This window comes from Marmota flaviventris, chromosome X (genome assembly GCF_047511675.1).
Source record: "Marmota flaviventris isolate mMarFla1 chromosome X, mMarFla1.hap1, whole genome shotgun sequence".
Lineage (NCBI taxonomy): Eukaryota > Metazoa > Chordata > Mammalia > Rodentia > Sciuridae > Marmota > Marmota flaviventris.
Genome location: NC_092518.1, coordinates 102,091,648 through 102,105,142, shown reverse-complemented (window position 1 = coordinate 102,105,142; position 13,495 = coordinate 102,091,648). Strand labels below are relative to the sequence as shown.

Below are 13,495 nucleotides of genomic sequence, written 5' to 3'. Positions count from 1 at the left end.
CATTCCAGAATGAATCAGGAGAGCAACAAACTCCAAGGGCCACTCTCCAAGAAAAAAATAAATGAAAATAATAGATTTCCTAATATGTTTGGCCATACTAAGTGAAGTTTTATGTGTCTGCCAGAGAGTTTATGGCTGAACTCATGACAGGTACCTAGAAAAATAAATTGAAAAACAAAAAAAGAAAAGGAAATTTGGAAAAAAACAAAAAGAAAAATAATATTCTACACACATCAAATGTGAACAATATAGCACAAATACTGAATATTGTAACCAATTTTTTTATGTTTGTGGAAGAGAAGTGTGTGTGTATATGTTGGGCAGCATATAAGAAATTTAGCATGAGGCTTTGGGTTTGATCCCCAGCACTCCCTTCACAAAAAGAAAGCTAATTCCTCATCTTACATAGCAGAAATTTAGAAATGGTTCATCCCTACACCTAAATAAGACATAGCATTGGGCTGGGGCTGGGGCTGGGGCTCAGTGGTAGAGCACTTGCCTAGCATGTGTGAGGCACTTGGTTTGATTCTCAGCACCACATATAAGCAATTAAATAAATAATAAAGGTTCATCAGTAACTAATAAAATATTTTTTAAAAGACATAGCATTAAGTATTAGAGTGATATTCAGAAGTAGGTACACTCTAGACCAAAAAGAAATAGCTAAAACATCATATAAAACATTATAAAATTGCTGGATGCAGTGGCACATGCCTGTAATCCCAGTGGCTCAGGAGGCTGAGACAGGAGGATCACAAGTTCAAAGCCAGCCTCAGTAATAGTGAAGCATTAAGTAACTCAGTGAGACCCTATTTCTAAATAAAATACAAAATAGGCTGGGGATGTGGCTCAGTGGTCAAGTGCCCCCGAGTTCAATCTTTGGTACCAAAAAATAAATAAATTACAAAATCATTTAAGCCAACACAAATTTATTAGCTCACACTTTTGTAGGTCAGAAGTCCAGTGCCAAGTAGCTGAAATCACTGCTTAGGGTCCCATAAGGCCAAAAGCATAGCATTAGCTAGTCTTTACTACTATATAGAGGCTCTGGGGGGAGATTCTGTTTCCAGGCTTATTCAAATTACTGATAGTATCCAGTTCCTTCTCACACTTTGCAAAAGGCCCCTTACATCCTTAAGCCAGCAATTACACTTTGATTTGAATCTTTCTTCCTCTTCTATTTCTAGGAAAGAGATTTCTCTGTTTCTAAGGGTTCAAGTTTGGACCTAACCTGGTGAGGTGGCCACGCCTATGAATCTCAGTGCCCCTGGAGGTTGAGGCTGGAGAAACATACATTCTAGAGTAGCCTGGGCAACTTGGAGAGAACTTGTCTTAAAATTTAAAAATTCTTGGGATGTAGCTCAGTGATAGAACACCTTTTGGTTCAATTCTGAGTACCACAAAAAAGTAAAATCAGATCCAATCAGATAATTCAGGAAGAACTCCCTATTTGAAATTCTATAGCCTTAATCACATCTACAATGTCCCTATCCCTGTGTAAGATGACATATTCACAGTTTCTAGGAATTAGGGTGTGGACATCTTTTCTGAAAGCAGGAATGTGAAGTAAGAAGGGATGGGACCAGGGAGCTATTTCTTAAGCTCTCTGTGAGTCAGTTTTCCATTTCTGTAACAGATCCCTGACAGTCAACTTATAAAGAGAAAGGGCTTGTTTTGGTTCACAGTTTTAGAGGTTTCAGTCCAGGATTGGTTGGCCCCATTGCTTTGGGCTTGTGGCAGCACATCATGGTGGAAGAGCATGACTAGGAAGCAAAAGAGGGGCAGGAGTTCTAACCTCCCTTTTGAGGGCATGCCCCCAAGAACCAAAAGACCTCCTTCTAGGCCCCACTCTTTTTTTTTAAAGAAAGAGTGAGAGAGAGAGAGAATTTTTTAATATTTTATTTTTTGACGGACACAACATCTTTGTTTGTATGTGGTGCTGAGGATCGAACCTGGGCCGCACGCATGCCAGGCGAGCGCGCTACCGCTTGAGCCACATCCCCAGCCTCTAGGCCCCAATCTTAAAAAGACTCCCTCCATCTCCTAATAGTGCCATACTGGAGACTAAGCCTTTACTATGTGTACCTTTGCAGGACACTTAAGATCTATACTATAGCAAGTCCTATAATCTTTTTTTTGAAATTATGTGCATATATTCTTTTGATCAAATAAAAGTTAAATTCAAGTACCAAATTGGCACATAATGGACTCAATTTTAGGCAATATATCCAATGTAATTATTATACAAGCAATCTACCTTATACATAGTTCATTTTTGTGTTTATATGCAAAACTCCCTAGGGTCTTCCAAGTATGTTAAGAAATATTTGTTAGGGGCTGGGATTGTTGCTCAGCAGCAGAGTGCTCGCCTAGCACGTGCAAGGCCCTGGGTTCGATCCTCAGCACCACATAAAAATAAATAAAATAAAGGTATTGTGTCCAACTACAACTAAAAAATAAATATTAAAAACAGAAATATTTGTTAGTCACAACCACAGCTGGGCCCTTTTGGAAATCCTGATTTCGGAGGACTACAGGATTCATCCAATGTACCAATTCCTTTCTTATTCCCATTGTATTAAAGTCCTGTGGTTACTTTTGGCAGTTACTGCTAATAGCTAGCTACTTCCTATAGCAAGAGTAGGAAGTGACTCTTAGCCTTAGGCTTGATTGTATGTCACAATTTAGAAGCAAGTGTAGCCCAATCTCTTCATTTTACAGATAAGAACACCCAGAGAGGGAAAGAGACCTATCTGTGGTCATAGACCTAGTATTCCCATTTGCAAATGAACCCCATAGTTTAGGGCCACTGTTAAGAGATATGGATGGTATTAAAATGACTAAAATTGACATCATTTTACAAATAGGGAGACAGACCCAGACAGAGAGAGATACCTACCCAAGGTCCTTTGCAGCTCCTAGTTTTGTAAGTTTTCTTAAGCACTTTTTATTAGTGCATTATAGTATACATAATATTGAGGTTCATATTGACATATTAACAAAAGCATGAAATATAATTTTCTCCAATTCAGTCTCCAATACTTCCCCTTTCCCTTCCCTCCTTCCTCTTCCTGTTCCCCTTCCTCTACAGGTCTTCCTTCTATTTACTTATAATTTTCAAATTTAGGGCATTATAGATATACATAAAGGTGAAATTCACTGTGGTATATTCATATATGTACATAGGATAGTTTGGTCAGATTCATTCCATCATTCTTCCTTTTTTTCTGTCCCTCCTCCTTCCCCCTCAATCCTTTTCCTCTACTCCACTGATCTCTCTTCTATTTCCATGGGATCCCTTCCCTGGCTTTTTTTTTTTCTTTATTTTGATCTAGCTTCTGCATGACAGAAAACATTCAACCCTTGACTTGGGTGCGACTTATTGCGACTTATTTCACTTAGCATGATGTTCTCCAGTTCCATCCATTTACCAGCAAATGCTATAAGTAAAACTCCATTATATATATATATATATATATATATATATATATATATATATATATATATATATATATATATAATGTATGTATGTGTGTGTATATGTGTGTACCACATTTCTTTATCCATTCACCTGTTGATGGCATCTGGGCTGGTTCCATGACTTGGATATTGTATGACTGTGTTGCTTCAGCATGCTAATTTTAGTTCTCCTGAATATATGCTGGGAAGTGGGATAGCTGGGTCATAGTGGTTACATTCCTAGTTTTTTGAGGAATCACCATACTGTTTTCCAGAGTGGTTGTACTAATTTGCAGATCCAACAATGTATGAGCGCCTTTTTCCCACATTTTTGCCAGCATTTATTATTGTTTGTATTCCTTATAATTGCCATTCTGACAGCAATGAGATGAAATCTCATTGTAGCTGTTAATTTCATTTCCCTGATTGCTAGAGATGCTGAACTTTGTTTTATATATTTATTGGCCATTTGTATTTCTTCTTCTGAAAAGTGTCTCTTTAGTCCTTTGGAACTATTAGATTTGAATCCTGATTTCTTTCTCCTATACAAAAGAGCCTCTCCTTGACTAATATAATACATCTTGATACTAAGCCAAAACGTACTCACTACTAAATCCCTTTTAGCCAGCACTCTGCCTGGCACATAGATGAATGAAGACACAAATAAATCTTAAGACATTGTAAAAAGCTCACTTTACAATTAAATGATTTAAATTTTGAGTCTTCCAGTTGATAAACCATTTGACAACAATGTGATAAAAGACATTTCTTTTTTTCAATAGCTGCTGCATTGGGACAAATAAATACATGACTAAATACATTATACATGTTTTAAATTTAGGCTGACTCGTTTTCCAGTTTTGTCTCAGTCAATTACTAGGTGTGTGATTTTTGCAATATAACTTAATAATTTTATATCTGTCTGTAAAATGAAGATAATGCAATTTATTGCATGACATAGGGAATAATTGAAATAACACATGTACCTTGGTACATGGTAGCCCCATGATAACTTGATTTTCTCTTTGCATATGATACTCGACCTAATACATGTTGAAAACTGCAGTGAAATATTTTCCTGTTGCTAATGGTAAACTAAAAATGTGATCAATGGGAAAGGCATTTAAAGGCTAAAGCAGCTTCAGTAAGAAATCATCTTGGGGATTGAGGTCAAAAATATCTACCATGTCCAAATGTCAATACAACTCCTCCCTTGCTTAAAGTAAAAGCATATCAAGATTTACAGTATTTACAAAAAAAAAAAAAAAAATCATTGCTTGGCCAAATCATTAGGGTTTGAAAGACGATTGAGTTCTGAAATCAATGTTTTTGTTTCCTTGCTTCCCCCCCTCCCCCCAGTGCTGGGCATTGAACCCAGGACCTTGCTCATGCTAGGCAAGTGCTCTACCATTGAGCTACATCCCCAGATATCTTCCATCCTTTGGTTTCTTCTAAAACTATTAACATATAGCCAGGCATGGTAGTGGCACAGACCTGCTATCCCTGCTACTCAGGAGGCTGGGGCAGGAGGATTGCAAGTATGAGGCCAGTCTCAGCAATTAAGCAAGACTCTGTGTCAAAATAAAATTTAACAAGGGCTGGCAATGTAGTTCAGTAGTAGAGTATCCCTGGATTCAATCCCTAGTACTGCAAAAAGAGACAGACAGATAGATAAAACTACAGTATCCCAGTAGCATAATGTGCTATTTGTGTGAGCATAAAGTTGCATTTCTAAAGGAGCAGGAGTTCATGGTAATGACAAAATGGTAAATCACTCTGGAAAGCAAATGTGCGTAGGTTATTCTGGCCCTTCTTCCCTGAGATGAAGTGAACATGTTTGTAGCTACAGGAATTAGTTTTCCATGGATCCCATACAGATTTACAACTTCAAGTGTTCCCAGTTAAATGCTTTGTATCATAAAACTCAGTGTAGATTGTTAAGAATTAGAGGCCTTTGATTTAAGCAGATAATCATACTTACCTGGAAATGGATTTCCAGAATCTTCTGGACACTTACAGAAATAACCTTACTAGGATCAGCACCCCCACCCTTATTCTAGAATTTGGATCCTGTAGAGATTCAGGGTAATTAACAAACATGTTGTTGTAGTTATGGAAAATACAAAACTATATCACTGTCTCTTAAGAAGACAGCTATTGAAAACTAATTTTCTCAGTCTCAAATGTATCTTGCTAACTTGATTGTTAACTAGAAGTGTCCCATCACATACCATGAGTCTTGTATACTGTGTATGCCATGGATACCACAATAGTAAGCATACTGCAATCTAATCTAAGTTGAACATTAGAAAGAACTAACTTCTCACTTCCATTAATTATTATAACTAAAATTTATCAAATATGTAAGTCATTTTAGGTGTTATGTGCAAAGATTGTACTAATATTATGTTTTTTATATCTTTGTTTTATTTATTTTATAAATAAATGGTGGTGAGGATCAAACCCAGTGCCTCACACATGAGGCTAGCGCTCAACCACTGAGCCACAAACCCAGCCCCAAAGACTGTACTAATATTAAACTAAGTACATGCATGTCCTTATATTAGAAAACATTGGCACAGCAAAACAGCAAGGAAGCTTATGATAAATGATTATAAAATAGCTTCCTTGGAATTTTTTTACAATATTTATTCTTTTAACTCCAATTTTTTTCCTTCACCAACGCCTCACAATGCTTTCCCCAAAATAAAACCAAAGGAAAACATTTAATTAATATACAAAAAGACAATGAATATTTATTTTACTCAAATTTTCCTATAAGAGGTTAAACAAAAATGACTTCTAGTTGAAGATATTACCCAAAATGTTAACAATGGTTCATGTATCCGTTTAGTGCCCAGATACAGAAAAAAAAAAAAAAAAACTTATCTGAATGAAAGAAGGCAAATGACCATCTTAACAATGAGTTTACTTAGGTCTGTCTATAGGGAAAAAAATCCATAGAGGTGAGACAAAATAGTAAATGAACCTACTAGTTTCCTGCTGGTGAAATACTGATGTCTCCAAGAGCTCCTAAGATCTAGGGATCATTATTTAGCCACTGCAAAACTCTAGGTGTTCCCATAATTTAGTGTCCCCTCCTGCCTCAACTATTTTACTGTTAACAGGGAAGGATGGAAACAAAATACATTTTCCCCACTCCCAGGCTGCATGACTATCAGCACCAGTAGTTCTTTGGTTATTTCAAGGCATCCTCCTCATTGCCATCAAAATAGGCTACCAGTAAAGTAGGCTTTGGGTGAGGCATTTAAGTGTTTTGCATCCCTGAATTACAAAGACCTAGCTAGGAAGTCATCTCATTCATATATGACAACACCAAATATTCTTTCTAGTGTATAGTAGGAGAAAGTGAATGATCTACCATACCTGTGTCCCAGCATCAATCTGAATTCCAAAACAAAATCATAGGGAGGAAACACCTTCATATCTACCAGTGCTATGTACCCCAGTTTCCTGAAAGATGCCAGGGCACAGTTCTCCTCCACTACCATGGACACAGATTGCTACTTTTGCCCAAACCTGTGGAGAGAAGGGGTCTTTTATGTCCCTGCCCTAAGAGCAGGAATCCCAAAAAGCTTCGTCTTATTAACACGAAATGGCAAATGTTTGGGGAATTTGTGATATAAAGTTCATAAGTTCCTACCAATAATCTGAGTCTGTATGTTTGAGAGAAAACAGAGGAATATCTATCATTTCCCAAAATTCTTCAAATTTGGAGGAAGTAGGAAGAGTACATATGCATATGTTGTGGGAATGGGGGGAAATGGAACCCTAACATACGCAAAAAAAAAAAAAAAAAAAGTGAGTATATACATTGAAGCCTTGGATGGCTGGCTATCAATACAGCACACAAATTCTACTTTATTATTTGTGTCAGGGAAAAGAAATCCTAGGGTCCATCTTGTAAAGAAACAGAGACAGATATAACTATGTTTTTCTCAAGCCAAGTTCTAAGTGAAAATACTATCTCATCTCTGTTTAGAAAATGCATAAACATCAAATGCTGAAAATCCTCAAACTGCAAACTCACATAAAATTTACAAAATATATAAGAACTACTCATTATTTCTCAGTCAACTCACACTGCACCTGAGATTCAAATTGTTCCCTTCTCCTCTAGGTGTTTCGAGCAGATGTATATCCAAATTTCCAATGAACATCAAAAGGCTACAAGGAAGGGAATGAGGGAGAAGGAAAAAGGGAAATTGGCCTGGGAGCTGGGGAATTGAAAAGTCTCAGAAATGACTGGTGGGAGATAAAGAAAGTGGCAAAAACTAAGGATTCCCAACTAGATTGTAAACTTATTGGGGGGTACATCCCTCACAGCTAAGCTAGAGGCATAGTTAATACTCGATTTGGGCAGCAGAAGTAAAGAAAAAATACATCATAAGAGACTTCTTGGTTCAGACTAATATGCCATGGGTCATTCTGCCTCCACTGCCCTTAAAAGCCTGAATGATCTTGGTAAAGAAGTCGCGTCTACTTTTTTGTCATTGTCATCATCATGGCCAACACTCCTTTCTGGGGTTTTCAAAGTAGAGGGAAATGCTATTGAAGTGGATGATGATTCTAGACTGTTAGGAGTTTTAATAGTCACAAACATTACTCAATGGGATCTCAAAAAAAAAAAAAAAAAACAGATGCCAGATTGTAACGATTTTGTTTGTTAGCTGTTCTCTGTGAGTCAAGTTCAACATTATTAGCACTTATACCCAAAATGAGTTCCCTCACAAATAAAATTTCTCAGGGTTATCTGACACAAAAAAAAATACAAGGCAAGCTAGATCCTTAGGAAGTTGTCACAACTCTTCATAAGGTTAATTCTACTGCCATCATGACTTTTTGCTTTGTCCCCTAGTTTGAAGACTTTGCAAAGGATGTCTGCTTTTATCATTCAATGACTCCATTCTTTTCTCCAAAGGGCCTATTATTTTTAGTTTTTCGGTGCATGACACACACAAAGACCTGTGGCTCTTATGAGCTGCCTGTTTTTAAAGGATCCAGTAGTTTCAGTTTCCATTTAGCAAGTCCCCAAATAAGAAAGGGAGAATGTGATGAATCCTCACAAGGTCACATTGAAGGTAAAAATAAATTATCCCCATCACTGAGGAGCTTTCTTCAGGTTTTCAATCAGCACTACAGAGTCAGTTTCTTCTTTGGATTGCTTCTCATAGATGTCATACTTCTTCCAATGCTGCAAGGAAGGAAAAAACAAACAGGATGACTTTTCTAAACAATGTCCTTTCCCTGAGTAGTCATAGCCAATGCCTATTTTTAGGTTTGCGTGCAAGGAACCATGAGTATAATGTTTTCCTTGTTTTTGTTTGTCAACCTAAGAATATTCATCTATTTAAACAATTAGTGAAAAAAAACCAATCAACTAACATTAAAGATGGGAAAAGCATGGGATTGTTACATCATATTCAATTGCTGTCTCAAGAGACAAAGAAATGTGGATCTTTCCAAATTGGAAACAGTCTTTTGAGAATGAATAAAATGGTGCATGCTTTTCTTACTTAAACTGTTTCACTTGGACCTTTATCACCTTTTTTTTTTTTTTTAATTTTACCATTGCTCCAGAGATATGACAGGCTCAAAAAGTTAACATCTTTGGCTGGGGTTATGGCTCAGTGGTAGAATGCTCGCCTAGCACATGAGAGACATTGGGTGCGATCTTCAGCACCACATAAAAATAATATAAATAAAATAAAATAAAGGTATTGTGTCCAACTACAACTAAAAAAATATTTTTAAGTTAACATCTCAGTGAATGGCAATACATCAGGCTGTCTCAAAAGTCTTAGCTCAATTAAAACTTTAGAAAGCCTCTTTGATTAATGGCTTTATCTACATCATTATGGTGAAAGCCAATATCTTGGTGCTTGCCTCTTTATAAATCTGAGGAAAGGAAGAAATATGAGCTCAGTACTCTCGAATGTGAAATAAAGTTGTTAAGACTAAACCAGGGGTGGGAAAACTATAATCCAGGCCAATCTGGCTAGCTGCCTGTTTTTATAAGTAAAGTTTTATTTGGAAAATGCCCAATTTTTTCTGTACTGCCTGTGACTTCTTTTATGTTGTACTAGTAGAGTTGTAAGAAAGACTGAAATGGCTTAATGGCTTGCAAAGCCAAAAATATTTACTATCTGGCCCTTTACAGAAAAAGCTTGCCAAACCTTGTACTAGATTATATCTAAGCTCTTTTTCTACTTTGATATGCTATAGTTTTTAAGTTTGGGGGAAGAAATGGAATTTTAAAAAACAACAACGACAACAACAAAAAACCAGAAGTGAGCAACTATGATTATTAGGCAGCCTCAGGTTAGACAATTAGAGATGGATGGAGCAATTTAGGAGTATCCAGTCTTAGAAAGTGTATAAAAATGAGTTGGGAAACACAACTTAAAATATCCAAATTATTCTTGCAGCTTGGGAAGCTGAGGCAGGAGGATTGTTAGTTCAAAGCCAGCCTCAGCAACTTAGCGAGGCACTAAAAAACTCAGCAAGACCCTGACTCTAAATAAAATACAAAATAGGGCTGGGGTTGTGGCTCAGTGGTTGAGTGGCCCTGAGTTCAATCCCTGGTATCAAAAAATATATCTAAATTATTCTAAATAAACAATTTAATCTTGAAAACTTAGTAGAATAACTAGTTAAAATACTGACAATTCCAAGTGCTGCTGAGGATGCAGAGTAACTGGATCTTTCACATTATTGTTCGCTGAAGTGTAAAAGCATCCAGTCACTCTGGAAAACAGGCTAAAAATTTCTTTAAGAACTAAATATATACTTACCATATGACCCTGAAATCCCACTCCTAGATATTTATCCAGAAGAAATGAAAACATGCCCACACAAAGACATGAATGTTTCTATCAGCTTTATTCATAATGGCCCCAAATAACAAAACCCTGATGTCCCTGAACAATTCAATGGCTAAATAAACAATGGTATAACCATTTACTGTTTAGCAATAAAGTGGCTCAGTGGTAGAATGCTTGCCTACTATGTGTGAGGCACTGGGTTCGATCCTCAGCACCACATAAAAAAATAAATAAATAAGGTCATTTCTCACTTATCTTTTAAAAAAATGAAATATTGATGTATGCAACAATTTTGCTATATCTTAAGTATATTATGCTAAGTGAAAGACACCAGACTCAAAAAGCTATGTATTATATGGTTCTATTTATATGACATTCTGGAAATGGCAGAACTGTAGGGTCAGAAAACAGATCAACTGTTGCAAGAGTCTAAGGTCAGGAGGATTAACTGCAAAGAGGCACAAGGAAACTTGGGGGAATGAGAAATATTCCATATATGTTTGCTAAGACTCTTCTCATTGAACACTTAAAAAGAATAAATTTTATCGTTTGTAAATTACATACCAACAAACCTTATGTTTTAAAAATTTGAAATGTGCATACTTCTCATAAAAGCTATCTCAAAAATTATATAAACTTGAAATAATGACTTATTCAATAAATGGCATTAAGACAACTGGCTAAACATTTGCAAAACAAAGTTAAACCCTATCTCATAGACTACTCAAATAAATTCCTGATGGATTAAAGAACTAAAAGTAAAAAAAAAAATCAAGTAAGTACTACAAAAGTATACAGGGGAACAGTAGATAAATCTGAAGTGGAAAGGGCTTTCTACACATCAACATTGTAATCATCATCATCATCATCATCATGGAAAAGAAAGATTTTACTGCAGGGAAAAAATTCTTTTTTTTTTTTTTTTGCATTGAGGATTGAACACACGAATACTCTAACACTGAGCTACATCTCTAGCTCCTTTTATTTTTTATTTTGAGACACAGTGTTGCTAAGTTGCTAAGGCTGGCCTCCAACTTGTAATCCTCCAGCCTCAGCCTCCTGGGTCACTGGGATTACTGAGTAAAACAAAACAATCTTTTTTACATAATTAATCACCCTACATGAAATAAAGAGGCAAACGTAGATGACAAGCCAAAGGATTACTATCTAATATATTAAGAACTTTTTGAACCTTCAAGAAAAAAAATATCACACAGGGAAAAAGGACAAGGAACAATAATTTCACAAAAGAGTTGTAATTCAAGCTTATGCAAAAATATGAAGCCTATTACATAATACTAAGATAAGATGCCTTTTTCTCCTCTATCAGCTTGACAATAATTTTTTTAAATTAGATAACACAATGTTGGCAATAGTATGGTCAAACAATCATTTGGATATACTACTGATAAATATATAAATTAGCGTATCTTAGTTGTAATCTATGCTTCTTGTGAAAAAAATAATTTTGTGTATTCTAATGCTTTTGTTTCCTTAACATGAAGAAATACTACTCTACATTTGAAACCCAGGTGTTTCATTAACAGCATGTCATATATTTTTATATATCAGTAAAATAGATCAACCTCCTTTTCTTTAACCTGTGTATAATATTTCATTGCATAAATTGCACCATAACTTATCTAACTGGTATCCTTACTGGATATTTAACTTGTATACCTCTCGGGATGATAATCTGTCAATACCAATCAAAGAATTTAAAGTAGGGCTGGTGGGATACATGTATAACTCATTGTTAAAGTACTTTTGCCTAGTATGTGTGAGGTCCTGGATTTGATCTCCAACATGACACATACACATAAAAAGATGAAACACTACCAAAAACCATGTTAGGTCAAAAACTGTACGAAAACAGGTAGCAGGTGACAGGTTTCGGCCAATGATCTGTAGTTTGCAGAGAAATTCTTAGGGGAAGGTAGTGGTGACAGCCTAGTTTTTTAATGTCTCAAAATGCTGCCATAAAAAACACAAACAGAGCTGGGCATGGTGGCATACACCTGTAATCCCAGAAGCTCAAGAGGCCAAGGCAGGGACTGCAAGTTTGAAGGCAGACTCAGCAACTCAGTGAGGCTCTAAGCAACTTAGTGAGACCCTGTCTCAAAATAAAAAATAAAAAGGGCTGAGGATGTGGCTCAGTGGTTAAGCATCCCTGGGTTCAATCCCCGGTACCAAAAACACAAATAGGAAAGATAAGTAGGGTAAATAGGAAAGCAAAACCAAAATTCACTGACACAATCTACAGCTAAACTACATGAAAACAACTTCTCCTTGTACTCCAAATAAGAGAGGGTGGGGGCATACCAGACCAAATGGTATCAGCTATGGAAGAGTACACAGAGGGAATCAACATAGCCTCTGAGAGATCCGAGAACTCTGAAATAATTCAGAGACATCAGTGAACTAATTTATGAACAAGAGCTGAAAATGAAAGGAAGGGGTCTGCCCCTTCAAATAGTGGTTGAGCGGAAGTCCATGGTGTAGAATGGGAACAGCCTGAGCCCCCATGAACTCTTTTTTTTTAAAATATTTTAATATTTATTTTTTTTTGACAGACACAACATCTTTGTTTGTATGTGGTGCTGAGGATCGAACCCGGGCCGCACACATGCCAGGCGAGCGCGCTACCGCTTGAGCCACATCCCCAGCCCCCCCCCCATGAACTCTTAAAACTAATCATCCAATGTTCCCTTGCAAGGCAAAGCTGCACTCTGACAAGAAAAGAGTGGAAACAGACTCCAAACTGGACAGGACTGGGACAAGAGGAATGGAAACTATGATAATTGTGGATAAGACACAAAAGGCAGCAGGCTTAGGGAGGGAGGAAGGAAAAATGGATGAGGAAGAGAAGAAATGATGAAAAGTTTAAAAAGATTTTAGAGAGAAAGAAAAAAGTACAGGAGTCAAGAAGCAGAGCAAGGAGATTTCAGAAGGCATTCACATTTCAGAAGTAACTGTTTGCCACAACAATTCTCAAAAGCAATAATATATGGAGTTTGATAGTCATGAAATTAAAAACAATTCCTGAAACTGAGCCTCCATACAAAAGTTCAGAAGCTAATTTCATGTAAAATTGAGCATAAGAATAATATTTTTACATAATTAAAACATACCAGAAAGATATGCCCACAAAAATTAATGAAAACTACAATATAACATTTCAAAACTAGCTG

The 13,495-nt window shown here is 36.4% G+C and overlaps 1 protein-coding gene across 1 annotated transcript in view; it reads right to left on the bottom strand.

Annotated features, from left to right (window-relative positions):
* Positions 1 to 5,863: 5,863 nt before the first annotated feature.
* Positions 5,864 to 13,495, bottom strand: part of Il13ra1 (interleukin 13 receptor subunit alpha 1) — a 58,857-nt gene continuing 51,225 nt past the window's right edge. The window contains exon 11 of the mRNA XM_027930850.3: positions 5,864 to 8,674. Within this exon, the coding sequence (XP_027786651.1) occupies positions 8,582 to 8,674 (93 nt within the window). The 3' untranslated portion in view covers positions 5,864 to 8,581. The remainder of the gene's footprint in view (positions 8,675 to 13,495) is intronic.